Raw genomic sequence first — 27,461 nt, forward strand, 5'->3', positions numbered from 1 at the left:
CCCAGCAGTAATCGAACCTAAGCATTCTGCGTGGCAATCAAGTATTCTACCTCTGAGCCACGCCAGCTCTATAAACTGGTTTGGAAAAACAGCCTATGCAGGCGTAATTTCGGTGCAACATGGTTGTGGTGCTGCGTATCTAATTTAACAAGAGAGCAATAAACACTACATGATACTCCTATGATGTGTACTCCTACGATACAGGCGCCGTATCAGATTAACGTCGGTGGTTCCAGTGTTGGCTCAGCTTTTATAGCAGCCTAATAAATATTATACTTGTATTCCTATGATTCAGCAAGAATTATTGAAGCATTGTTCGACCCCGGAGGAATACATTAACGAAAGTTACGTACGATATTCGCATCTCGCACTGTGAAATGCACTTAGTTCGCCAGAACGACGCTGTGTCCTCTTGATTTGTAATGAGGCTGGGCGATGGCATCATGCTGACCAAGGATGATGCCAGGTTCATTGACAGCCGCTTTGTAGGGTAGGCTACATAGGCCACATACGCCAAGGTAGTCTACGAATACGACAAGCGCCATCCACTGATGTTCGTCTACGCAGCACTATCCAGGCCTACCAGCCTCGATGACCATTGAACCTCACGTAGGCGTAATTTGGCAGCGTTACTTGGCAGCGTTACTCATTGAACGGCCTACCATACCTCACCAACGCGAAGGGTGACTTCAGATTCCGACATGTCACCGGCTCTATCGACAGACAATTTGTCGACGAAGTGACCGAGGCAGTCACGATTTGTAACAGCTGTACTATACCTCATACTTCACTACACATGAACCCCTCGTCACCGCGATCACGACCGGATCCGATAACAAGTCACGACCAGCTGCTGGTGCTCACTGATCACGATGATGACCTTGTTCAAGAACTGTCAAGAACATCTCACACATGCACACGGTTTCGTGAAACGTGCGTGCGTTCTCCATCATAAGGGATAAGTATAAGCACTACATATCAGCTTACCGCTTGTGGTGTTGGTAATACCCACGTTGCCGTTGGCAGGGTTACCCAACTGCAAACAACTGGTTAGGTATATAACACATATGCGGCTCTTCAACATATATATGTGCGTATAAAATTTATACAAAGCTTTGGCCTCATTTTATAACGTTTCGCTCAGTAAAAAAAAGCTTACGCCACAGTCACCTTCCCGCCGCATGCTTCGCATAACATCGACTCCCACGGTACGTGGGATCTTCTGAATTTTTTTCCGAAGCCGTTTCAAGAAATTGCGTTGCTCTGTGGTAGAACATCTGCTTGCGACGCACACGGTCTGAGTTCGGTTCTCACTCGAACCCGAAGGGTGTTATTATTTATTTTATTCGCATCTTTCTCGAATTTTCGGTCAAGGACATGATAAAGCTTTTTCGCTGACAACCAACGACACCGACGCCAACGCCGGAGTTTGTGCGAAACGAGCTCTTTAACGCTGTCGCGTTAAAAATACGGGCAGTTTGCAGTAAGTTGCGCAATGCTTGGCACAGCGAAGCACTGGCCTGTCGCCGCTCGTGCTCCCCATCAACCGAAACGTCTAGCTTTGAGATGCGCTGCTTCCCCATCGGGAGTACGCACTTTCTTAGGACGTCCCATGACTGTCTGGGCATGATTGGGCGCAGCCAGGCTATTCACTATAGAGCGGAGGTTGCGCGTGATGTCTCCGTCGGTGGGCATAGCTTAGATACTGCGCATGCGTTGTTTGGCCAGGTGGCGTGGTATATGTTCGCTAGACGACGCGATGCTTGCTTCCTCTTTCTTTCAATTTTTTCCTCTCTCTCTACTTCTTTCCCTCTCTCGTTGATGTTCTCTCTCTCTCTTTTTCTTTCTGCTTCTGCATTACTTTCTCTCTGTTTCTCTCTTTCTTATTCTTTCTGTGCTACGCTTTACTCTCTCCCCCTCTCCTTTCCCTCCTCCTCACCATCACATCTCTCCTCGTCACCCTCACTTCCCTTTCCGGCTCCCTTGCTATGCTCTGCTAGCGTGCTTGGATATCCGAGTGGTTAGGACGCTTCCCTCCGGAATGAGGGAACGTGGGTTCGAATCCCGCATCCCGAAGAATTTTCTCTTTCTTTATATCTTTCTTTCCGTCTTATTCTTTGTTTCTCTCTCTCTCTGTGTACTCTCTCTCAACGTTATTAGAAGCCATGCCGTAGCAGTGAGTAGTGGGATTTGCCCATGTTCTGTGGCACATGTCCGTTCATGATGATGATAATTTTCGCGCACAGCTACACATTTTACGCCGAGCTAGAACAGCTTCGCTGTTAAAAAAATGCTTAACCGCCGGACTGCGCTGCGGTAAGTTGTACCAGTGCCACCTCCTGCATAGTGTATTTGGTTATTGCTGACGACCACGTTCTAAGCCGCTTCGCTGCTTAATGTAAAGTGCTTTTCTTTTTTTTAGAAACGCTCTATTTCTCATACTAGGCACCTTCAAGACGCTAGCTTCAACATTCGCTTCATGTTTGATAATTAAAAGCGTTCAGTCGCAAAATTGTGATAGACAGCTTACTTTCTTGCCTCAACTAGGACACGGCAAAGGAAAGGCGGGTCAGTCTTCGAGCTTGTGTACCACGACTGAAAGAGCCGAGGGGTCCAATCGTTAAGGTATTCGAAATACATGCACACATGTTTGCTAGTTTCCTTACGAGGCCACTAATGACTCATAGAAGTGATTTGTACGATCAAGTGTATTTCTGAATAAATATTATGCCTAAGGGCAGACTTTCGAAAAAAAAAAAGCGACAGCTACCGGTCAAAGGCTTCGCGCAACATTGATAGCGGCTGTGTGCTGTTCTAGTAGTTCATCGTTACAGCGCAAAAGTACACAGCCAAAGCGGAGACCAGACGACACGAGCGCTCTCTTTCAACTGAATGTTTACTGAAAAGCACGTGAAAATAAATATATCTTACTACTCTTTCATTCTATCTTTATTGTTGTAGCAGTTGTTGCTGCGTATGCTCCGGCTGTTAATTTATCTATATATAACTTATGCGGTTGAGTCGGTTGACTATTCGAGAACAGGGCAATGGCGAGAAAAAAAAAAACGAGAACAAGACGCGTACTGGTGATGATGATGGTTGTTGTGGTGGTGATTATGATAGTGAAACATTTTTCATGCTGAATTCAAATAACGCACTACCGAAAGCTACCGCAAAGAGCGACACACGAAATAAAGTGTGTGTGTGTGTGTTGCTGTTTCTTTGTCCTGGCTTCTTTTTGTCTTTTTGGCGCTATTTAAATGCAAAATGAATAAACGCCAACTCGCCCAAGTTACCGTCTTATGGCAATTTTCATGGCGCGTGTCCACTAGGGGGATGCGCAAAGAATCGCGCGATAGGAAGTTCACGATAAGGATGTGTTAAATTAAGCGGGACATGAATTTACTAAAAGTAAAGTAAAATAAGATATGAATCATAACAAAATACGGAATGATAAACCAGTCAGAAGAACTGATCGAAAGCATGCAGTGTACCCGAAAATGAAGATATACTTAAATGCAGAATCACTTTCATCGAAACCAATTTAGAACAAAAAACTGCGCGAATTAGAAATAAAAGATAACCGGATCCCTTTTGCGTTCACCTAATGTTACTCGAAGGCCAAAGCCATCTTCTTCTTTTCTTATTTGTCACTATACCAGAGTCGACTCTGACTATACTATCCCCCACCCCCCTTTTCTGTCTGCACGTCACGTGGTTCTGCACTGCCTCAAGATCGTAGGTATTGCAAACTTTCTGCACCTCAGCTGATTTGGCAATGCCTCAGAAATCGGACCACATTTGGCCAAGCGATGTGATGTGATGTGATGTGCTATTTGATTACGTCACATATTTTTGCGATCTGTGACGTCATCGTATGATGGTTTTTTTTTTAATCCCTAGTGCTGACGCCACCGACAGTTCATTTTCGCGTTTGATGAGGTATTAAAGCTTTCGCATTTAAAAAAAATAAAAGCTAAAACAGTAACCTTATTCATGTGGTCGGACACACTGAAGCTGACGAGTGAAGTTTGGTTGGTTGTTCCTCAGTATCCTGACGCAACCTGCTCCCGGGGATGACCCATGGATTCGTGGGTACCTAGCTTTAGAAAGTAAATAGGTTAGGAAAATAAATAGGCTTAGAAATAAATAAAAGAAGTTAACAGTAAGATTTGTTTTCTTCACACAAACGGCTATGGAAGAGAGGCATCCACATTGCGATGGTCAAAATCTGTGGGATCAGCACTGATCGGACGAAGAATCATGCTCGCCTTGACAGTCTGCATTCTACTTTTGCTCTCTGGGTTCACAGCTGAAGTTGTGTCAGGGTCAGGCGATGGCATTCGCTCTGGCATCCTCCAACGAGGTAAGCATGTACTCAACTTGCGGCGCGCTATGTGAAACAGCTACACCGGCGCGGGGTGACAGGCCTGACAAGAAAAGTAATCGACATAACAAAATGTCTGATTCATGCGGTATATGTTGCTTCAGGAAGCCGCCACCTTTGCGCTAACTAAACTTTAGGCTGGGCACACGCAGTTTGCCGAAGTAACGCACTTTCCGTTCAGAATACTACATTGTACTGTTTGTGTTCACATGAAACAAACAAAAAAAAACGGTTCACGTAGTTTAAAATCAAGCCTATCAGAAATGGTAAAGCTACGATAATCGCGCTAGTGGAGAGATTTTGGCTAAAAATAGTCCTCATGAAATTCACTGCCATGGGCCTAAACAGAGGCGCACAAGCACTCTGATTTCGTTCTCAGCGAGCGGTCGCATCTGAAGTCGAACCCATGACTTCATGCTAAACGGAAGAGTTGCGGGAACACCGTTCCGTAACGGTAGGCGAAAAGAAATTCATTTACGCTGCTCTTTGGCGAGTAAAGGTAGCAGATACAGACACGTGATGATTCAAACTCGTTTTTGGTGAACATACCGGTGGTATACATCTACGTAGTTCCATGTTTTCGACCAAACATGCAAAAGCAGGGATCAGTACACAGATCTAGTACACTCTAACAGTAGGCCATCGGGTCATATCGGGTGGTGGTAGCGACATCTTGTGGCGCTTTTGTCTAACCACAATTACAAACGCGTTTTTACGTTTCACGAGCACATCGTCGGAAAAAAAAAATAAAGGTGGATCATTTTAGCCGGAAATTTACACTAGCAACGAAATAGAATATGCGCTTCGTGACTACAATATCTTTTTCATGGCCTCCAAGATTGCGCGCCTGCTGGCTCTTTTCACTTGGTTCATGACTGCGCCGCCAAATGGCGCCACAAACCTGGTCACTCACGTTCACAGCTCCGCTTATTCAACAATCCGCCAACCGTAAGAAGTTAGCGGACAAGTTCCCTTACAGCAGTTGCAACAACACGATACCCACTTTTCTTTGATTAAAATGTCGTATCATCCTGCGAACGGACGAACAATTTTGCCATATCGAGAGTTATTTCTCTGCGCCCCATGGCACCCCCTCTGTCTGCCACCCCCTTATCGACAGTACGCGTGAAGAAGCGCACTGGCCAACCCGAGCATCGGACTAAACGCCATGGGTTCTTCGCCATTCCAGCCTCCATATGAGAATCCCTTCCCACGAGTATTCGGGTACCCCTCCCACGCACCAGCGGACACTCAGTACACCTCTGCTCTATATGCCGTCGACATATAGCCACATCAAATGACCCGTAAAGGCCTCTCATGACGCCTACTCCCCTTCAGCTTTGCTTACCCTGTGTGTTTTTGTTCTTCCCCTTCCACCTCTTCTCTCTTTTTGTGGCCACCTTTTTCCCTCCGGTACCCGCGCTAGCAGACGCATGCGCGTAACGGTATTTACTTTCTCTCCACACTCACACGTTACCGCTGGGCAAATTGATATTATTAACATTATTGTTGTTGTTGTTGCCTATGTCGCAGTAATGTATACGCCTTGCGTAAGTGTGTCATTGTATTGCTCTGTGTTGTTGATACGGCGCCATATATTTGTCCAGGACGTCGAGGTGGATTCAACCTGCGGGACATGGAAGAAGATGGTGAGAAAAAACTTTGCATCGAGTGACGTAAACCGATCTCTCAGACGCACTGATAACGAGCACACATCTAGAGAATGCAGGCGTAAAAACCAGCCCCAAGAACACTGCTTCGGTCGCAGGAGTGTTTCTATATGAGAATATACACGAAAGAGTGGTACTGCCTTTAAGAATAAATATGTAATGAGAAAGAACCAAGTTACCAGGACGTTGATAATATTCATTGAAGTAAACTTCTCGCTCCGTTACACCTCACCAGTGCTTTCACTACAGCGCTTACTCTCCATTTTGTGCGTCTCGCCGTCGTAAGCTGTTCATATGTGTATCTATCCATGTGGCCTCATATCAACATTGTACGAGCAGAAAGGCCAGTGAAACGTATTATCACAAAGAATTGACATTCGGGTGGCTTGGGTTCCCACCGTTCAATGAGAGACGAAGACGACTTATTATGAAAACTACGTAATTTACTGAAAAGAGCTGTTTGTACGTATTTTTGGGGGTCTCCATTTGTGTGTGGTGGCCTCATACGTGAGCTTTGAATCAGCCTTCCTAGCAGTCATAAAATATAGTGCATTACAATTTATATCAATTCGGACTGCAGAACTGCATCAATATGCAAAAAACATTGCACCTCACTTTGTCTTCGGCTTCATCATTTCCAGTTCTCATATAAAAAATAAAAATACCAACATACCGAGATGAAAACACTGCTCCGGTTAATTCAGAATAAAGCGTAACTAAAAAATAAAAACAGCCAAGAGGGACTTAAATGTCACACCAAAATCTCCTTTAACCGTTCGAGAAAATCACTCTAAGAAAATTATGTAATAGCAAGTAAACACGATGCGCGTTGTGGGGTAAATAATGTAACTCCTATTAAGAAAAGAAATGGAGCATCAAGAAAAAAGAAACGGCCAGGTTGTAAGAAACGTGATCAGTCCCGTTTTGTGTCATGCACAAAGAGTGTCGTTTATCGGCTCCCGTCTTCATGTGATAAGTTTTACGTCGTACACACTAGGAGTGGCCTAATGGTAGATCACGAGAGCATGAACAAGAACTGAGCCTTTATCGGGATGGACGCGCTTGTGTGCGTCGTGGTGACTGTGGTCGGGACCATTTGTTTAAAGAATGTTTGCTTTCGTTTGAAGTGTTCATAGAGATGCAGGAGGAATTGTCGAAGCAACTTTGATAGCGAAGACAGGTGATGGCAGGATCAGCTTCCCTTGTGTTGCCCTCACTGCAAGGGAGTTTTCTTGTTTGGACTCTGCTAGTTGTCATGTGCGATGATTCGAACCTTTGTGTTAGTGTTCATAAATATCGTGCTTTTCCGAAATTAACACTCATTTGAAAGTTAGCTCTCGTATCGTATGCTTTCCTTGTCCGTGGCCTCAATCGTTGTGACGCCTTTACATCAATCGAACCAACCAGCCCAAAAACCCGCACTTTTATGCTTCTGCGAGCTCACATTCCGTTTTATCGCGACTCCTCAGTAGCACTTTGCACTGGCTTCTGCACTCGTAACTTCAGCTCACAGACGACTTGTGATCTCTTCGAGCAGGACTGGCAGTCTCGCCCAGTACACTTCTTTCGTCCGTGTTCCTGCTCGCGCACCTTAAACTCATTATGTGGTGCCCTATTACAACCTACAACTGCCGCTAAGCGAGATAGTTAAACTTCATTTCATTGACCAGAGTGTTTACCCTCGGAGATGGGTGGCCACCTCAGTCCACGTAACCGCAGGCTTGAGCTGATAGCCTAGCCCTGTTCACAAGCTGTAGCTGGCCCGTGGGATTCGGGCTTGTCAGCTGTGCCCCCCACTTGTCGTCTGTTGTGAATTGAATAGGCGTTGTTTGTGGATTCTTGTTACACTCCCAGATCATGTGGTAGAGCGTGTCCGGCTACTTGTAGAACGTGTAATCTGTTCCATATGTTCCAGAATATATCGCATGCAGCAGATTGCCATGGAGGTGATTGCCCACTTGAAGTCTGAGCAGTATGACGCCTTCTTCTCTGCTTGGTCTCAAATGTGGTGCTTGTATTTTCGCCTGCTCTTGTTGTACATAGAATGCCTTAGTAGTTTCTTTCATGTGGCTCTGTCAGCCGACGATGTTCTGGTGGGGTCACGCGGTGCATATTGGCTAGCAAAAGTGGCTCAGGAAAGTAGGTGTGCTTGCGACATCTTGTTTTACGTGGCAGGCGTGATTTCTATTTATTGAGCTATGTACATGTCACAGCTGTGCTACTGAATTTGCCCCCCCCCCCCCCCGTCTGATCGCTACAGCCTGTTGCAACGTTATGTTTCGAATCACGCTTTGTTTTCTCCCCTCACCCAAGGCTTCCGCAAGGTGCACGTGTACCGACGTCCCAGGAAGAACCCATCGTACTCGGATGTGGCTGCAAACCTCGTCAACGATGCCTTGACCTATGTTGAGGGAGGAGGCTTTTAATGCGATCGCCCGAGAGTAAAATCGTCTCTTTCAGTCACAAGAGCCACGCTCAAGAAGGAAAGTGCGACGAGTGTTGGGACGCGAAATAAACGTGGCGAGACCTCTTTTTGCGACCGACTCACTTTTCGAATATTGAGACAGCGTCTTGTCCACGCAGCAGCGATACAGTTACAAATTCTACAACGCCCCTAAAACTGCAGTGCGACATACCGAAGATCTTACAGCAAAAAAAGACAGAAAAGAAAAAAATGAGAAAAAGAAAAAACAAATAAGAAATAATTGTCCAAGCAGTTCATTGGTAAATAGCGAAACTAGGACGCGCGGTCCCGGTGTTCATAATTGGGTTAATCCCAATGGTTCGCAAGTCTTTCTCAATTATCGCTTACGTCTGCGCAGAAATCTTAATTGGCGTTTGCCGCCCGTGTGTTCCCTTCATTATTAGTGTACCAGGGGTGTGTAGTGGAATTTGCCCTAGTTGAGTGGCACATACGTTCTTGCCAGCGGACGACTTCTTTATTTTTATTGAACAACTAGAGAGTAGTGGGGTTTGCCTGATTTCTCTGGCACATACGATATAAGAGTTCTTGCCTACAAGGTCGACCACATAATAGGTGAGTGCCTCATTAGTATTCAAGCCAGTTATTATAGAATGTTTATTCCACTTCACGAGTGAAATGTTCGTTATATGACGCGTAATTATGGTGTCGATTAACACAATAATAACTTTTTAAACTATGTACAAAACAAATTTTACCAGCGCAAAAAGATGGAACACCTAGGGATAGAGACACATACACACTGCACTGAACTCACGACTGACTAATTACTTTGAACGCAAGGCCTCTTTATGGTGCGCATCAAAGCAAGGGAAAGGATTACTAGATGAAATGAAGCGATGAAGAAGCCTCGTGACAACAGGCTGCCGAAAAGGGCGTCCAAGCAATGATGATAACGCAATAAAAAATTTTAAAACGACGACCACGCCTCGACATACAAAAGTTTCCCTCTACAAGAAGGAAGTACACTACCTATAGCGCATGCATTCTCAATAGCTATTTTTACCCTTTTTTATTTTTGTGTCGAGTAACTGGTTTGTTTGGTTTTATCGTGTTTCTCAGTCGGGTTTAGGATTAAGTGTATATTTTTTACTTGCGTTTTTGTATATCGGGGCCTGCTCTTTCGTGACCGTGGGAAGATTGCCCACATTTTGAATGTTTTAGCCATTATTTTTGTTATGAATTATATAATAGACACAGTGTAACATTAAATATCATTATGAAGCTCGTTGATTGTACTTTTCAATGGTATTACTTTGAAAAATTCATATTAAGGTATTATATGCAAGAATATTTATGAAAACTAGGTTCATTGAACACTGCATAGGACATTTTTTATGTTATGCCCCCAACATGAAAGAAGAAAAATAATCTGAGATATACAAAATATTTTCTAAACTGCTTTTCATATTAGAGGAAAGTTTGAATGATCTAGCTCAATAAGTGTATGAGATACAATTCTTTTTCTGCCCAGTGAAAACTGCATTATTCCATAAACTTTCACGTTTACATTTTTTTCTCTCTACAAACTCTTCAAGCACGGCACTACAATAAACATAAATGCGTAGAATAAATTTTCCAATGAGCCATAGGTATTTTATCAAAACTATGCTAAATATCAACACAGAAAAAAATTCAGACACCAAAAGACACTGAACACGGCACCAAAACATCTTAATGCATGGCTCCACTGCAAACAAAACAATTTTAAACCTGTAAACCGCAAAAAGTCTTCACATTTCAATGTTTGAAATTATCGAAATTGGTAGAACTACTTCTGAAAGCTCTAACATGTAAAAAGATTGCTTTTTATAAGGTTGGTGTGCCACTGGGCAAAACAGGCGTTACACGTGGCATTTGTTCAGTCGTCAAGTTTCTTGTCACATTAGCGTTTTTTTTTTTTTATTTTCTGCGCTTCGTCCATCACTAGTACTTGCTCTGAAGGTACTGCGAAGGTGTGGTCATGGAAGCTCGACGATGCCCATGTAGATCAGCACGCAAATGAAATTCACCATCTCTGAGGCCGTGACCCAAAAACCATCATATTTTGCATAACACTGCCTCTACAGGATTTGCAGCCACGCACACTTACTTTTGTTAACACAAACCCTGTTTATTACCACCGCTTTTAAAAAAAACTGCCCAAAACGCCGATTTTCCTTGTGGTACGTAGCGCTACACTGCGCAGCAATACCTTTGGGTCACGGCCGGGTAGCCTTCTTGAGTTGAACATTACTCTCTGCTGGTTGAAGGTTATGCCATCAAATTTTTACCATATGCTGTTGAGACAGTACAAATAAAAGGTATAATAGTGCCAACGTTCTCACGGCATTTCAATCGAAGTAACAAATCGATGTGCCAGAAAGCGTAACGTACTAGTCAACACCTGACTACAGTCCGGGCTCGTTCTACGGTTTTTTTATCATCCTAACTATATTTCCATGACTTGACATCATCTCGGCAGTCACTTCGGCTAGAAACAGCAGAAAAATCGCATATGGACGCAACAGAACTCTCCAATTAACAACATTTCTGAGAGGGTCTAGCAACCGTTTCGTCTGCCATTTTTGCGAACAAACCAGGCGAACCGGTCTCTTTGAGTCCCTGTTAAAAATCGCTGCCGCTCGCAAAAAAAAAAAAAAAAACAACTAAGCAGGAAACAGAACATTAGTGCTTACAGAATGTGCCAGATGGCGCGACTAGTTGATAGGAGCACCCGTACTTTTAAATTCTCGTTAAGCGCGTTCAGGTAACGGGTGACCCACGTTTCTATGGGCGCGGTCACGAGAGAGTTAAGATTTTGACTGCGCTATCACCATCGCTTGAACGCCCTTTGCAGCAACCTGTTGTCACGAGGCTTTTTCATCGCTTCATTTCATCTAGTGATGTTTTCCGTTGCTTTGATGCGCGCCATAAAAAGGCCTTGCGTTCAAAGTAATTAACCAGCTGTGAGCTCAGCGCTCTGTGTGTGTCGCGATCCCCAGGCGTTCCGTCTTTCTGCGCTGGTAAAATTTGTCTTAACATGAACCACCTCGCCCAAGCAGCAATTTTAGCTATGTACTAATCATCAGCTTCTGCGTTGCCTTGAATACTAATGAGGTGTTCACCTTAGTTTTGGACGACCCTGTGCATAAGACGGGGGAATTTTGCTTTTCCCTACCCATATCCAGCTTCGTCGTAAAACCCACCGTGGTGGTCGAGTGGTTAAGGTGCTCGACTGCTCACCCGCAGGTCGCGGGATCAAATCACGGCCGCGGCGGCCGTATTTCCGGTGGAGGCGAAAATGCTTGAGGCCCGTGTACTTTGATTTAGGTGCACTGTAAAGAACTCCAGGTGGTCGAAATTTCCGGAGCCCTCCACTACGGCGTCTCTCATAATAAATACGTGGTTTTGGGACGTTAAACTCCAACAAATATTAGCTTCACCGTAAAAATACGCTGTCACTTCATTCGCCTACATCTACACGTGCTAACATGCTGTAGCCTTAGTCGCTACGCTTACATATCTATAGCATTAGCAGCGAAGCCAGTCACGCGTTATATGCTATCTGCGTCACGATCTACGACTCGTTGCCCCCTCCAGAAAACATGGTAGCATATTTAACAGCTGTTCGATTCAAACTAGAAGGCGCACACTCAGTTCGCGACCCACATCAAACTCGCCTCTGAGCATCTGTGGAATCCACACAGGATCGCGCAGCAGGGCTAATTTAAACTGTCTATTCTTACCACACGAGTGTTAGTCATCCTGAATGATCCTGAACTTTCGAAACCGTGAGCAGAGCCGCAAAACTGCGAGATGGCGTATTTTTCATAAGATATATGAACCGCCATTTCACCAGACTGACATCGAGCCTGCGCGTCCCACTTCACCAGACAATGCCACCCTAAAGCTTTCGCCTGGTGAAGTGCGAACACCCTCCAGCCTGAACAACCGCTCATCCGACACATTTTTATGCCCAGAATGCAAATGACTGCATTGCGGCATTGCGATGACACATGATTCCGCTGGGACTTGAAAAAAAGGCACGCTTACAGTTCACGCTTATCATCCTCTGTGAATCACAATCATTTATATTTGTGTGGTCTTCCAGAGTGTCAAAGAGCAAGTCATAATCGTCAGGCTGAAATATGACAAACTAATGAATCTTTTCCTTATTCTCTCTAATGAGCATGCCGAGTAAACAACGTTAGCAAGGCAATTTTTTTCCAAATTCTTGTGCTTACGAAGTCTACAGCGTCGATGAGAACATCTAAACTGACATGCTCTGACTGATGAGAAATAGGGAAACTTGAAAGCAGTACATCTATATTTGATATATACCTTAGGTGGGCTGCGCAGAGTTAATTAGAAATATTTTTGAAAAGTTACATAGATTACTGCGTAGGTAGTTCAAGGTATGAGTAAACACTATCATCAAAATATTATGATTAAGGTTGCAATAAAAACTGTACATCCATATTTTACCCATATTCATGTTTTTTTTTTACATGTACGGGAACTTCGCATTAAATAATTCAAGACGGTATCGATTGAGTGATGTCGCTATCTTCTGCCTTGGCGTGCAGTGTACCAGTCATTGGCAGCGCACGTGAAGTATCGCCACGAAATTAGCGAAACACGGAGAGCGAATGCCGGCAAGACTAGGACGTGATACAAAGCACGATTACTGACGAATTCGGCAAGTCATATGTAATACCGGAACAAGGTTGTATTGTATGCAAACAGTCTGATCTAAAAACCAATGCAGTGCCTTTCGTAAAACAGCAGATTAAGGCACACGAAGCCCTGTCACACATTCGGTATCTTTATGAGGATTTGTAGATTTGAGAATCTACAATTTCGAAGACAAGGTCCGAGTTATGGCAGCGCATAGGAGGCTTGTTCATCGCATGGGGGACCGCTAGCCGCGTTAATTTATTGGCGTCTCGGCGGACGTCGCCTAATTTGGCCATACCAATGGTCATGGTGACAAAGACAAAAATAATCTACGTCTATGCGGTATCCAGCAGGGCCACAACGAGAGTACTTGTAAGTTTTTCCGAAGTTTCTGATTCTTCGCTCGGTTCGGTAGCGACGAACATGTTCTCGTCGAGGCTTAGGCCACACGAAGTTCCCACAATAGCGGCCGCACCGGTGAAGACGCTGCACACCGCTTGCATCACGGACGTGTCAAGGTCGTTTTCTTGCATCACCAGAACCAGGGCGTTCTGGAGGGTGCCGAACTCGCAGCGAACTTCTTCCAGGTGCTCGAACATTTGGAGCAGCGACGTCCGCTCCCTGAATTTGACGGTGGTCGCCCGAACTTTATCGCCGAAGATCATGGCGCCCCAGTAGGCGTGAGGAAGGAAGCGGCTTCGGGAGGGAGGACTGAGCACCCGGAGGCACGATGTCCACATGACGCAGCTGGCCATGCGGTCCATCCGCTGCGAGTTCTTGAACACCGTCTTCGAGAAGGCGCTCGTGGCGTAAAGAGCGAAGCGGGCTGGGGAATCCTCGGTCGGGTGCTGGTACACCGGCTATCGCGTGGAAAGTAAAAAAAAAAAAGAAATGCTGAAAACGCGGGAAAGTTACGAAAAAAGACACTTCTGGTTGGTATACTATGGTAAATTATTTGCGCACCTCTTAATAACGAAGGACAGGCATAAACATACAATCACAGACTTTGCGCTTGTGTCTGTTTGTTCCTGTCCTAAGTTCTCAAGCGGTGAGCAAAAAAAAAACTTCCCCAAAAATTAAAAAAAGGAAGTGAGGCATGTTAGACCCATAGTCTTTTGAATAATAATTAATAGCGCACTATATATGCGCTATGAAGATGATAAAATGATTATTCGAGAAACTGTTTAAAAAGCCGATTGCATATACGAAGGCATCGTCAACCTACAAACGAGTTTCATAAATGTGCCTGAAAGAAACGCAGTTTTTATTTGGAGGTGGTTGTTAGGAAAAGGAACATGACGCTGTATTCTGCAGTTCGTAAGGGCACGTGGTTATACGCCGAAGAGAAAGGAGTAGGTGCACAACAAAAGTAAACAGCGAGTAAACCTAAATCTAGAGCAGGAGTGTTGTACTCTGCTTCATACATCAGGTGCAACGCTGCGGAAGCTGTGCAAGAAGTTCAGTCAGCAAGATGTGGGAGTACGCGACTCTCACGCTTAGCTTTCGCCGTTATAAACGCCCGTGCGAGCCGAGTCCGAGCGCGTGCTTAAGGCGTCGCGACGGACTATATTCAAGCGTAGCTCGGCTCTATAGAATGGAGAAATACACTAACGAACGCCACGTATATGATATGCACATTATCGCACCGTATAGCCTGCCCTTTGTTTCCATAAAACTGCCGTCTGTGGTCTAACGTGAGCGCTCACGCTACGTCGAAGTGCAGCCGACGTGCGTGGCAATCCCTCGATATGTGCACAACGACTCCGTTCACACAAACAAGTCGATCCACCTCTTAACACTTTGCTCGAAGAGAAAAGAAATGCAGTATAGGCAGCACTCGCTGACTGCTTCGCACGGAGCCGATTATCACAACGGCTGCGATTCTGCCAAAAATTATTTCGGATCAAAGCTTGTTCTTTATCACACCCACACACCACACACACCACACACACACACACACACACACACACCCCCCACACACACACACACACACCACCACACACACAACACACACACACACACACACACACACCAAACACACACACACACACACACGCGCGCACGCACGCACACACAAACACACGCACGCACACCGCACACACGCACGCACACACACACGCTCGCACACACACACACACACACACCACGCACACGCACACACACACACGCGCACACCACGCACACACACACGCCCACACACACACACACACGCACACACCTCACGCACACACACCACTCACACACCCACGCACGCACACACGCACGCCACCACACGCACCACACACCTCACACTGCACGCACACACTCACGCACCACTCACGCACACACACACGCACACACACCCCCGCACACACCCACACGCACACACCACACACACCACACCACACACACTCACACACACACTCACACACTCACACACCTCACGCACACGCACACACCCCCACTCACCCACTCACAGCACACACACACACACACACCACGCACACCACGCACTCACACACCACGCACACCACACACACGCACGCGCGCACACACACACACACGCACACACGCACACACACACCACACACACACACCACGCACACACACACACACGCACGCACAGCACACACGCACACACGCACGCACACACACACGCACACACACGCACGCACACACACAACGCACGCACCACACGCACACGCACACTCACCACACCAACACCACACACACACAACACACACCCACACAACCACACACCCTCACGCACGCACACACACACCACCCACCAACACGCACACCACACACACACGCACACACACTCACGCACACACACACCTCCGCCCACGCACACCACCCACGCACCACCCGCACACACACACAACACCACGCACACCACACACACACGCACGCACACACACACACGCACACACACACGCACGCACGCACACACACACACGCACACACACACGCACACATACACATATTCATAGCGTCTCTTATCCATTCGCCTAAAACGACTCGAAGGCGAAAGCCGTTTTCTTCTTTTTCTTCTGAGTCTATATTATTGATCCATGCCACCAAAAAAGCGTTCTGCCCATAAGAAGGTTGTGCACTGCCTCCGAGAGTGTAGGCACTGCAAACTTTTTGCACCTCACGTGGTTTTGCAGCGTCTCCGTGATCCTCCCACGTTTGGCCGAGCTACGATATCGTGTGCTGAAGTCATCATGTGAGGTCGTGTCATGACAACGTCATGACGTCCCAGATCGCCAGGATCTATGACGTCACATCTAGCCTCTGTGAACAGGTTCTGGCGACCTGTGACATCATTGTGGGACGTCAACTCCCGGACACGGTCCGATGGGTTTTTCGCGAGAGCTTGCGAGACCTTACGAACGTCTTGCACAAATCTCGCGGACGGTGGCGCCAACACAGCCACTAAAAGGGGTGCTGACACAAAAGTGTTCAGTTGTCGCTTTTTTTGCGTCAAATGAAAGGCCAAGCCTTTAAGAGTCTAGAAAACGTATTACTAAGCGTCAGTACACCCTGAAAACGTAATTACAGTGTGTTTTTAAAAGCTATATAGTTTCGGTTCTTACTGTACCCTGACGTCACAACACGGTATGAGCTTCTGATCACGCGCTCGCGCAAGATATCGTGACGTTTAACGGCCGCTTCGCACCGTGGCTCCGCTGGTGATGCACAAGCGGCTATTTTGGAAGTGTTGGCACCTGACATCATCACAAGTGGCCAGACTGCTGCGTCAAGTCACCAGAGTGAGTACTGTAGCCTGACGTCAAGCTATAGTGTCGATGTCGGTAGGTGCGCCATGGGAATAATGACTTAATATCAAAATAAAATATCTTATCAACGTTTCCTGAGCTTTCCACCTGCTCACAGCCGTCTCTGTATACAGAGTATTTGTACAGCAGAGTAAACTCACCCTTGAAAAATGGCATCAGTAACCCTTTAAGGCCTTAAATGCTTCCCTTTTTACTGCCCCGAGAACTTTGCTAGCTCTCTCAGTGAAGTGCGAACTGCTCAGGCAGGAAGGAATAACGAGGTAATAGGGAGTTTTCGAATAGCGGCCCCAATCGTTTTGGGGCCCCAAGGAAATGGCGTCCAGGCCACTGCGCATGCGCGTGACGCCAACAGCGTTTGGGTTTTGCGTTGGGAACGCTATTTCTCGAATTTAGCCGGAGCCCTGAAGCCTGCCCCAAAAACTTTGCGTCAAGCAAACATGACGGCACCCACTGAAGCGATGTCTCTTGGCCCAGACTGGAGTGACCTGCAATAGGGGGAGGGTCCAAAGCGCCGCAGACACTATTTGTAAACTCTTGGCTCCTGCTTGACCCAAAGCGAGCACACGCAAAGGGCGTTGGGGCCCCAAACATTTAGGGCCCTTATTCCAAAACTCCCTAATGCCTTTGGAACCGGGCTATGACTCACACGCCTCTCATGCGTGTTCCATTACTAACCTTGAGGCAGTCGGGTCGCAGTGTTCGCCTCAAGCGGTTGAATAGAGCAGCCTTAGCAGCCGGTTGCCTGCAGGCCACGAACGGCGACCACTCGCACTCGAATATGGCACCGGGCACATCGAATAGCACGAGAACGCCCAGGCAGCCTGCTCGACACTCCTCGTGTGCGTGCTGAACCCAAATCGGACTTCGCACATCGATGCGCACGACGCTCACTTCAGGCGGAAAACAGGAACTAAGGGCGCTGACGTCTGTTGAAGCAAATTGGCGTAATTCATGTAATGGCATGTATATATTATCAGTCGAAATCTTAATTACCTGCATTAAGTAAGCGCTGTGTTAATAATTAAGTTATTAATACTCCAGAAGAGAGCTTTGCGCTGCATTCATGGTTACCACGGAAGACCAAAGGAGTTTGCTACTATGCCTTTGTTTCGCAGTCATAATTTACTCAAAGCAAATCATGTCTATGTTCTTCGTTTGCTGCAGCACATTAAAAGTTATAAACTACACACTCAAAACAATCCTATGTCTAATGATACATACTATTTTCAAAAGCAAATACACCAAGTCTCTAAAATCCGTGGTAACTACAGCAAACAGAAATTGAGTTTTCAAGTAGTTACGATTACTATAATATCTCAACAAATGCTGATTTCGAGCTTTAATAGAAATTATTTTAAAGAGGAACTAAGCAATATTTAAATGATTCCGGCATGTGTTGCGTATAACCTTGTTTTCATTATTATGAGCTTAGAATACGCGTTATGTAGCACCTGAAAGTGCAGTTGATTTTGTATTTATATTGCTGTGTATGTTCATTGTTTTCTGACTTGGCACGGTACAAGCGAACCGAGGCCTTCGTCAGGCTTTTCAGCCTCTAACACCGGCTTCCTCCTTTGTCTCAAAAGCAGAGTAAATTTCACGTAACTTCACTTCACTGTGCTGCTTTGTGATCATTGCCACTGTGCCACGCATTGTCTTGGCAGCTACATCCAGAATTTACTACAGGTGTGATCTCTTTCTGGTACTGACCTTGCGTTCATTCTTCACGATGACTTCTTCTTGGGCAAGCTGGCGTTTACTGAGCAAATTGTAGTAGCGCAAAGTGTGAAAAAAGAGAGGAAACAGAAGAAGGAAGAGAAAAAAAAAGGCTGGTGCTACACTCACCACAGTTGTGAGTTTGACACCTGTTTTTCTTTCCTCTCCGTCTTCTGTTTCCTGTATTTTTCACACATTGCGCCACTACAATATGTCCTGTCTGCGTTCATTTGCTGTTATTGTTATGACGCTACTTCACATCAAATATGCGGAATCTCTAATATATCTTACTAGGTACTCGCTTTCTGGGTCACGTCACCCGCCTGTCACGTGCACCTGACATTGGTTCAGGGGGACAAAATAAAGAGCAGCTAACAAAGCGGATGGTGGTGACTCTAAGCGGAGATATTTACCCAAGAAAATTCCAAGCAAGTGAAATGTGAAACCCAAGAAATCACTACGAACGACCCTCGTTCGGCTTAAGACGCGTGTTATTCCATCGTATGGCCGATTTCAAAACATTGTTGTACCTATGTTAAATGTGCGAATACTGCCTAAAAGAGGGCACATTTCTTGCATAAAGCGTCACAATGACCACTTGGGCAATGAAATGAGGGGGAATATTTTATCTTAAATAGACATTTGCACATATTGTTTGCTCTTTTTGCTTTTTAATCGCTTTCAACTTATTTTAATTTCTTATTACAAATAAGATGTTCCGAAAACTAACATGAGTACGAAATTTGGACTTTCAGAGATAAAGAGAGACGGCGAAAGTTTCGTTGAGCTTTAGTTACCTGACACGTAAATAGTAAACTTTACGAGAGCCTTGGCGACCTCTATAACGTTTAACAGGTCTAAAAAATACTTAAGTGAAGGTTGAGAACCAAATTACGCAGGAACACTAAATTAGTTGAAAGTGGTGAATTATTCTCTAAAAGCTGTATCGTGGCTTATTTGACCTTAACACCTTGATCTTGAGAAAGAATGTCAGACTTCCATTTCTGAATTTCGCGCTGACATTTCGGCACATGAATAACACTGTGACGTCTATGATATCAAAGATATTTTTTTAAATGCGAAGCATTTCTTAGCGAACCTCTGGCACTTTGAGCGTTTCTATCTATCTATCTATCTATCTATCTATCTATCTATCTATCTAGCCGCCTACGTCTGGATGCTCTCATGATGGCCTCCTTAACTTGGTGTAGACCAAAATTTGCATGGGAGAGTAAGAGGATTTGGCAAATATGATTGCCGGGTCGTGACATGAATAACGTTAAAATCTTGTCGCGTACGTCGTCAAACCCTTTCCACTAGACACGTGTGGCACATACCCGTTTACCACGGGCCGCGGAGTACGGGTATGCGCCACAGGTGATTGACAGTTTATATCTACCCAGGAACGGCGAGAACAGACATTGGTAGCTTAAATGCTAGAGCGTTAAGGAAAACCAACATCGGCAGCGTTGACTCAACGAATGGAAAGAATGAAAATTAAGATCCCAGCAGGAATCGAACCCAAGCATTCTGCGTGGCAATCAGGTATTCTACCACCGAGCCACGCCAGGTCTATGAACTGGTTTGGAAAAAACAGCCTACGCAGGCGTAATATTGGTGCAACGTGAATTGTGGTTGTGGTGCTGGCTATGTTATTTTTACAAGAAAGCAATAAACACTACATGATACTGCTACGATGTGTACTCCTACGATACAGGCGTCATATGAGATGAACGTCTGTAGTTCCAGTGTTGGCTCCGCTTTTATATCAGTCTAATCAACATTACATTTGTATTCCTATGATTCAGCAAGCTATATTGAGGCATTGCTCGACCCCGGAGGAATGCACTAACAAAAGTTAGGTACGTATGATATCCACACCACCGCACCGTAAACTGCACTTCGTCCACCAGAACGACGCAGTGTCCTCTTCATTTCTTACGAGGCTGAGCGATGGCCTCATGCTGACCGAGAATGATGCCAGATTGATTGACAGCCGCTTTGTAGACTAGGCTACGTAGGCTACATACGCCCAGGTAGTCTACGAATACGACAAACCCCATCCACTGATGTTGGTCTATGTAGCACTATCCAGGCCTACCAGCCTCGACGGCCTATACCTCACCAACGCGAAGGGTGACTTCAGATTCCGACATCTCGCCGGCTCTGTCGACAGACAATTTGTCGACGAAATGACCGAGGCATCCACGAATTCCAACAGCTCTACTATACGACATCACTACACATGGACCCCTCGTCACCACGATCACGACCGGATCCTATAAGAAGTCATGACCAGCTGCTGGTGCTCACTGATCACGGTGATGGTGCCCTTGTTCAAGAACTGTCAAGAACTTCTTGCACACATGCACACGGGTTTGTGAAACGTGCATGCGTTCTCGGTACACGTATAACCACTACATATCAACTTACCGCTTCTGGTGTTGGTAATACCCACGTTGCCATTGGCAGCGTTACCCAACCGTAAACAGCTAAGACATATGCGGCTCTTCAACATACATATGTGTGCGTATAAAATTTATACAAATCTTTATCGTCATTTTGTAACGTTGCGCTCAGTAAAAAAAAGTTACGCCACAGTCACCTACCCGCCGCATGCTTCGCATAACATCGACTACCACGGTACGTGGGATCTGCCGAATTTTTTTTACCGCAGTGGCTCAAAAAAGCTTTCTGAAGCTTCCCTTGTTACGCATTTGGCTCTCTCAGGACCGATGAAAAATTATGCATGCATAAAAAGGCAATGCAAAAAAAATCAAACAATCAAAATGTTTGACGTCATGGCGAGTCTGCGCGTGAATGTCAAAGCGGCGTCGCCGGTTGTGATTTCCCATCTGGGATATTGCTAGCTTAACGAGGGCCCGTGTACTTAGATATACGTGCACGTTAAAGAATGTCAGGTGGTCGAAATTGCCAGAGCCCTCAACTACGGCGTCCCTAACAAGAACGTCCCAAAACCAGGATGTGATTATGACAGACGCCGTAGTGCGGGCTCCGAAAATTTCGACGACGTCGGTTTCTTTAACGTGCACCTAAATCTATATACACGGGCCTCGGGAATTTTCGGCTCCATCGAAAATACGGCCGCCGCGGCCGGGATTCGATCCCGCGACCTGAGGGTCAGCACTCGAGCATTATAACCATTAGACCACCGTGGCGGGTCCTACGAGCACGATAATGTACGACTGGACTATCTACAATGTCTGCGTAGTCTCGGCCCACTTTGCTGCTTCTCTGGTAAGAATCGCTTGGAAAGTCCGCGTAACTGACACTCACCATATCGTTTGCCTGAGCAGAAGGCTATCCCCAGCGCCGGCCTGCGAGATGCTCGCTCCGCAACGCGTAGACGAAAACGTAGTTCCTCCGTCAGCTCCTTGCTCACAAATGGAGATTCAATTTTGTCCTGGAACAAACATAAAAAAGGTTGTGATTAATCTAGCGCCATTCGCCCAGTTCCTTTCTAAACCTCATTTCACAATGAAAACTCCCAGCTGCTTAGAAGCCCCTCAACAACACAAGTGACTGAGCGCTCGTATCCATACTAAAGTGTTCTAGAAAGGGGTAGTGGGCTGACTGGAGGCCGTGCACTGACGCACTTTATGTCTCACCTGGTAGATGGCGCCACCACCACCTGCAATGTAAGCGACGCGTTGCTGCCCTCAGCGCGAAGGTTAGTTTGCCAGCGCTTCAAGCACAAACTACTCTTGTGCAACCCCTGTACATAGCCATTTTCGTTGCTTTTTTTTTTCTTTTGCGTGAGCATATTCTTGCTTTGGCCGTTGTTCTGGCGCATGAAGTATCGCTAAACATGAGCGCGTCATCAGCGGGCGCCGGATGCAATATATGCTGTAAACCGCCAGTTTTGTATTGCAGTAGCGAGCTCTCGCTTAAAAAAAAAGATCTCGCAGTTTTATTGCGTTTAGATAATTAATTAATTTATGGGGTTTTACGTGCCAGAACCACTTTCTGATTATGAAGCACGCCGTAGTGGAGGACTGCGGAAATTTCGACCACCTGCGGTTCTTTAACGTGCACTGACATCGATTGCCTTTAGATAAAAGAGATTAATATTTTCATGCTAGCGTTTGTACTCGGTAGTCTCTTTAGTGAGGTCATACTCTCACTAAATAAAACAGTATTACTACAAACTTAAGCACCATACACGCTCTCAGTTGATATATTCTCCTGAAAAGTGCAAGAAAATGTGTGGGAGTGCACAGCAGGAAAGACCTATCCTAATCATGCCCAAGAAATAAAAGACCGAAAGTAAGGGTAGACCATGCAATCAGATTTTGCTTCTTGAAGACCCCTGACATGCTGGAAATTATATTTGTGTAAGAAATTGCATTCAAACACCGCTATCAGTTGAGTGCTAAATTCAGTTAGCAATTCTGCTGACACTATAATATGCCTAAAAGGTTCACTTGCACTCTTTTCTACAGAACTATTTGTCCGCACTCCTGTATTTAGAAAAATTAATTTGTAATGAAGGTGTGGAAAAATGTAGACAACAATCGTTCACGGAAATAAGTGAAAAGTTTATTTGGTGTGGCAGCACAATGACCTTACTCCACAAAGGCCATGCGTATCAATCACTTTCATTTTTTTTTTCAAAGTGAAAACAGATGGAAAAAAAGCTGAAATAGCTTGAAGAGGGCCTTTCCCCATTTTGTACTTATCAGCGTGTGCGTCAAAAAGCATGTCTCCGAAAACAGCCCAATAGATGCTAGAAAAATACTCACAAAGAGACGCTAAATATTTTCAATAGCATACTTAGCATAGCATAAATTAAAAAAGTTCACAAAAGCACATGAATACTCAACACATATTGTTCACACAATAAGTAAAGACACTGAATCAGAAGAAACACTAAAAAAATGACAAATAATAGACACATTTCCATTCAAACACATGCATTTTTATAGAGATCTACTGACGTTCAGGTAGATCATATTAATCGCACTGTTGATGGTACGCCAAGGACCAAAGCTACCATTCACAATTGAATTAAGCAGAGTTGGCACTTATTCAAGGGTTTGTTGCTATAGTATGCATGGCGAGTGGCAACATACTATCTTGCTTGTTTTTCAAATCTGGCATTTTCTTGTATTTGGGTCAGTGAAACAGAAAAAGAATATGCAGAGAAGATTAATACTTCAAGTTTAACCTACACTTGTAAAATCTAAACGCAGGAACAATAATAAAATTTTAAGAATCTTGTATAGCAAGGAAAAAAAAATTTAAGAGCAGCGGCTTATCTTTAAGTGCTTTGCTTTTTGGTGTTTGCCTGCTCTGTCTGTGTTTAGCCCCTTAATGTAAAAATGAAGTCGCGTAACAACATAGAATTGAATTATTTTTTGAGAGAGCATTGAGGCATGGCTTGGGCACCCAACCTCTTGCCAAAGCCTTGCTTTCACAATGGTCAGCACATCTAAAATTCTGTCTGCATGGAGTTCTTCACATGAAAAGCAGCCCGTGAACAAGTCTTGCTACCAATCTACATTATTCACAGCTACAGGAACTGAAAAATGAAACGTATTGACGAAGCAATGCTCGGCCGAAAAGCTGCAGCGACGACGAAACACAGCAGCAGCCCTACAGCAGCGGGGCGAAGGCTCCCATTGCTGACGATGGTAGCGCCGCCACGCGGGCACTCAGGAAAACGAAAACTCGTTTACATTTTTTGCGCCGCGGCAACGTACCCTCTCCCCGGAGAGTGGGCTCACTACCCAATATTCTAGAACACTATATCCATACCCCACCAGCCTACGCCTTCAGCCATCTTATTCATGCAACGCACAGTTAGAGTTTGACTATGCATAATACATTGGAATCAAGCAACGTATGTATAGGTATGATCACAATCAAAACTGCACCATTTGTCGGGCACGAATGGCACAACCATAGCTAACCATTATTGACTTCAGCTTCTAAACAACTCGCATGCTTACTGCTACGCTAGTTACTGCTACGCTAGTTACTGCTACGCTAGTTACTGCTACGCTTACTGCTACGCTAGTTAGCGGACACAGTGAAAAATCGAGCCGGCACCACTTCGTGCGAGCCGTGGAAACTGCGAATCTGTTGCCCCTTTTCGTCAGATTATTGCATTTTTCTGTTTTGCACGTCTTTTCTAAGTATTTCTGTGATGTATCATTGTTCTTTATTTGTCACTCTATGTTAAGATATGTGGCGGTTGTTGTGCTATATTGTACAATCGAACGCGCGCATATCAATCTCGCTGAGGAATATGAACAAGTTCGATATATCGTATAATTCGATATAACGTTTGTAAAGAAGGGACCGTACGTATTTTCGGTGTGAATTTCGGTGCGAAAGTTGGCTTCCCGCCATTGCTCCACGATAATGCAAGGAAGGCGTTTTTAGTTCTTATTTTTCCGCCGCTTGTAGTACGGTGTGCGGGTTATATAGGGGCGAGTTGTAGGCGAGAAAATACGGTATCTGTGCAAACCGTGGCTCAACATCTTTAACCTCAGCTGTGCGTACACGTAGGGCGTTGGAAGCCTCTAGCCTGCTCTAATGTTGGCGTTGTTTTTCGATATCATACTCTCTGCATTGGCGTGCGCACGAGAGGGCAGAGGAGGCTCCCCCCGCCTAATTATGTAAGGGGGGGGGGGCGCAAAGTCTGCTTCATATCGTTACTCTGTCGGACCTGTCTCTTTATTGTTTAAAGAGCAGGATTACGGCCACGCAGGTTTTTGAGGATAATGGAGGCCGAAGGCCGCCATCTTTGAACTGTTTGATTCCCGTGAACTGTTTCTTCCCATTTTTATTCCCGGAAAGCCATGCAACGACGGCTGGCCATTGTGAGAAACAAGTCACCACTGCATTTTCATTTTTTTGCGTCTATTGTGAAGCAAGTTGCGTCTTACTCGAAAAACAAGGAGGACCCCCCCCCCCCCTTAATGAGAAACACTGCGCACGCCTATTATACTCAGCGTCGTTCTCGGGAGACTGTACGCAGCGGCGACGTTACCCTTCCTTTCTCTACGTTCGACGATGTTGATCGTTGCCAGCTGCGCGAAGAATTCCCTCTTACGACAGCCACCTCGTTAACAAAGGCAGTTGAGAAGCGATCGGCAAACCCGCACGACGACCGCGACGACGAGGAATCATAGGAGAAAGCACAGCGATGGCAAGCGATGGTACTCGCTCTGCGTGGCGCCCTCCTATTCACCCCGCTCACTCTCTCAAATGCATGCGGGAAATTACCCTTCCGCGACGAAAAGCGAACCTCTTGAGAGGAAACGACAACTTATTTGGGCGTATTACACTGCCGGATGTTCGATATATCAAGTGTTCCCGCTATTTTTGTTCGATGTAACATGCAGCCGTCAATTTTCCGATGCATTGACATTGAAGCATTAGGCAGTTTTAGAATATGCAGACGCAAAGATAGCATTCGTTGCAGTCGCCCGCTATTTCCGTTACTTAACGGGGGCCCGCAAGAGGATAGCGTACGAGGCATGCGCAGTGGCGACAAACGCTAACTCAAAGCTTTGCCTATGCTATTCTAAAACTGCCTATTATTGTGTTCAAAGACAGTTCGGCATAAATGATAATTGCATTTACCGGATTTCGTTATAGTCGGGTTTAACTGTACTATTACATCTCCTGTCGCCTCGTTCGTCAGGCATTACATTTAGCTCCTAAGTTTCTGCAGTTTACACTAAAGATTTCTTCGTTCATAAGGTTGAGCCATGTGAATCCCGCGGGACGATATACTCAATCACGGCCATACTGGAGCGCTACGGTAGCGTTCCAGGTCGACTGAAAGGTCGCGCTGTGGCGGAAATGTAATTAGTGCATGTTAACACAAATGCGCTTTCAGTTTCTAGTCGTCCGTTGTGTTATTTGGTTCACTTAGCTTGTTTTCTGAGCGTGTGCACGTCTTCACCTCTTCCACGGCCAATCGCTACCAAACAAGCTTAACTGTCTGTCTATCTAAACGTGAGTTTTTTACACGACCGCTTTCGGACGTTTTACTCACGAGTTACTAAGACAATTTGAGCGACGATACAGAGCCAGTACGTTACCTCGCACAGGAGGAAAAACCGAAGCCTCTTGCTGAGCAGTGTTAAGGCGAGCTCTTCCCAAAGCGGATCGTATCGCGCGAAGTTGAAGAGGTCTTCCACCGACAGGCAAAGGATAATTTCGCGCACAACCGTGGTGCACAGCAGGGCCGCCTCCGCCGCGGCCCCCATGCCGCCTCTTCTCCTTCTTCTTATCCTGAACCCATGGCTCATACCCATTACAGGGGATTGGCCAAGTGGCGAACAGATTTTTCCTTTAAGTGCTATAGTGTCACACCCCTAGACTGCTAAAGGTACACAGTATATTAATTTGAAATGGAAATTGTCATGCATGAAATATTTAAAGACGGCCAAATTGAGCACGTAACTCTTTTGGTGTCTATAGGAAGCTTGAGATTCGCCTTAAAGAGTAGAACGCGATAGCATAATAGGGCCACGTGCGCGTCGCCTTGCAATCACTAGCGGGCTTCGCTTCTTGGTCGACACCTCAACTGTGCCACAAGGAAAGGAACGTCAGTGCACGTGACATTGGCCGCCTCAAACTACCCTAGAATGCCTACTACAAGTGCAGTTGCGAAGGGCACACCATAATTCTCCCTTTCGCGAATTGGCTAAGGAACCACTACGCGCCCGTAAGGGAACGTGCGCACCTACGCAGCTGTGCACTTTGTTGATGCTGTTCCTGATTAT

At 45.6% G+C, this 27,461-nt stretch overlaps 1 protein-coding gene across 1 annotated transcript; it reads right to left on the reverse strand.

Annotated features, from left to right (window-relative positions):
• Positions 1 to 13,362: 13,362 nt before the first annotated feature.
• On the reverse strand, positions 13,363 to 26,944 carry LOC119397330 (uncharacterized). Its single transcript, XM_037664764.2, has 4 exons — positions 26,775 to 26,944; positions 21,994 to 22,120; positions 17,656 to 17,906; positions 13,363 to 14,058 (listed from the first exon to the last, which is right to left on the reverse strand). Exons 1-4 carry the CDS (start codon positions 26,940 to 26,942, stop codon positions 13,534 to 13,536), a joined length of 1,071 nt encoding a protein of 356 aa, XP_037520692.1. The 5' UTR covers positions 26,943 to 26,944; the 3' UTR covers positions 13,363 to 13,533.
• Positions 26,945 to 27,461: the final 517 nt, after the last annotated feature.

Source organism: Rhipicephalus sanguineus, chromosome 6, assembly GCF_013339695.2.
Source record: "Rhipicephalus sanguineus isolate Rsan-2018 chromosome 6, BIME_Rsan_1.4, whole genome shotgun sequence".
Taxonomy (NCBI): domain Eukaryota; kingdom Metazoa; phylum Arthropoda; class Arachnida; order Ixodida; family Ixodidae; genus Rhipicephalus; species Rhipicephalus sanguineus.

Bases quoted from the DNA above. Each gene is read 5' to 3' on its own strand.
- LOC119397330 (XM_037664764.2), bottom strand. From the start codon at position 26,942: ATGGGGGCCGCGGCGGAGGCGGCCCTGCTGTGCACCACGGTTGTGCGC. The intron at 22,121-26,774 runs GTAACGTACTGG...TGTTTGTTCCAG, and splicing joins GGTTTTTCCTCCTGTGCGAG to GACAAAATTGAATCTCCATT. The intron at 14,059-17,655 runs GTTAGTAATGGA...TCCACGCGATAG, and splicing joins TGCGACCCGACTGCCTCAAG to CCGGTGTACCAGCACCCGAC.